The 432-nt window shown below is 65.5% G+C and overlaps 1 protein-coding gene across 1 annotated transcript in view; it reads left to right on the top strand.

Annotated features, from left to right (window-relative positions):
• C3 (complement component 3) overlaps positions 1 to 215 on the top strand; it is a gene marked incomplete at both ends in the record, with an annotated part of 53,280 nt that extends 53,065 nt beyond the window's left edge. The window contains one exon of the mRNA XM_010008174.1: positions 86 to 215. Within this exon, the coding sequence (XP_010006476.1) occupies positions 86 to 215 (130 nt within the window). The remainder of the gene's footprint in view (positions 1 to 85) is intronic.
• Between the last annotated feature and the right edge of the window lie 217 nt (positions 216 to 432).

Genomic DNA, 432 nt, shown 5'->3' with positions numbered 1-432 from the left:
GACATGAGGGACATGGAGAGGCAGGGGGATGGGAGGGATGTGGAGGGACATGGGGAGGAAAGGGGGGGACACAGGGGTCCCTGAGGGGCCACCCTGGGCGGGGGGTGACCTGGGGATGTCCCTGTCCCCAGTGTACAAGGTGAAGCTGGTGGCAGTTGAGCAGACCCCGTCCCACGACAACTACATCATGAACATCCTCTCGGTCATCAAGATGGGTACGAGCACCCCAGGGTGGGGACAAGGCCACCCTGAGGGACACGGGAGGGTCACCCAGGGCTGGGGGCAACCAGGGGTAGGGACACTGGTGGGGTGGTGTCACCAGAGGGGGCTTGAGGGCCTCCAGGTGGGTCTGGCAGCAGCCAAGGGTGGTGGGGACACCCCTTGGGAAGGGACAGCAGGGGGTTGGTGTCACCCAGGGGTGTTGGGGACACC

This window comes from Chaetura pelagica, unplaced genomic scaffold, assembly GCF_000747805.2.
Source record: "Chaetura pelagica isolate M959 unplaced genomic scaffold, ChaPel_1.0 scaffold1082, whole genome shotgun sequence".
NCBI classification, from domain to species: Eukaryota; Metazoa; Chordata; class Aves; order Apodiformes; family Apodidae; genus Chaetura; species Chaetura pelagica.
This window is presented reverse-complemented; position numbering and strand designations above follow the sequence as displayed.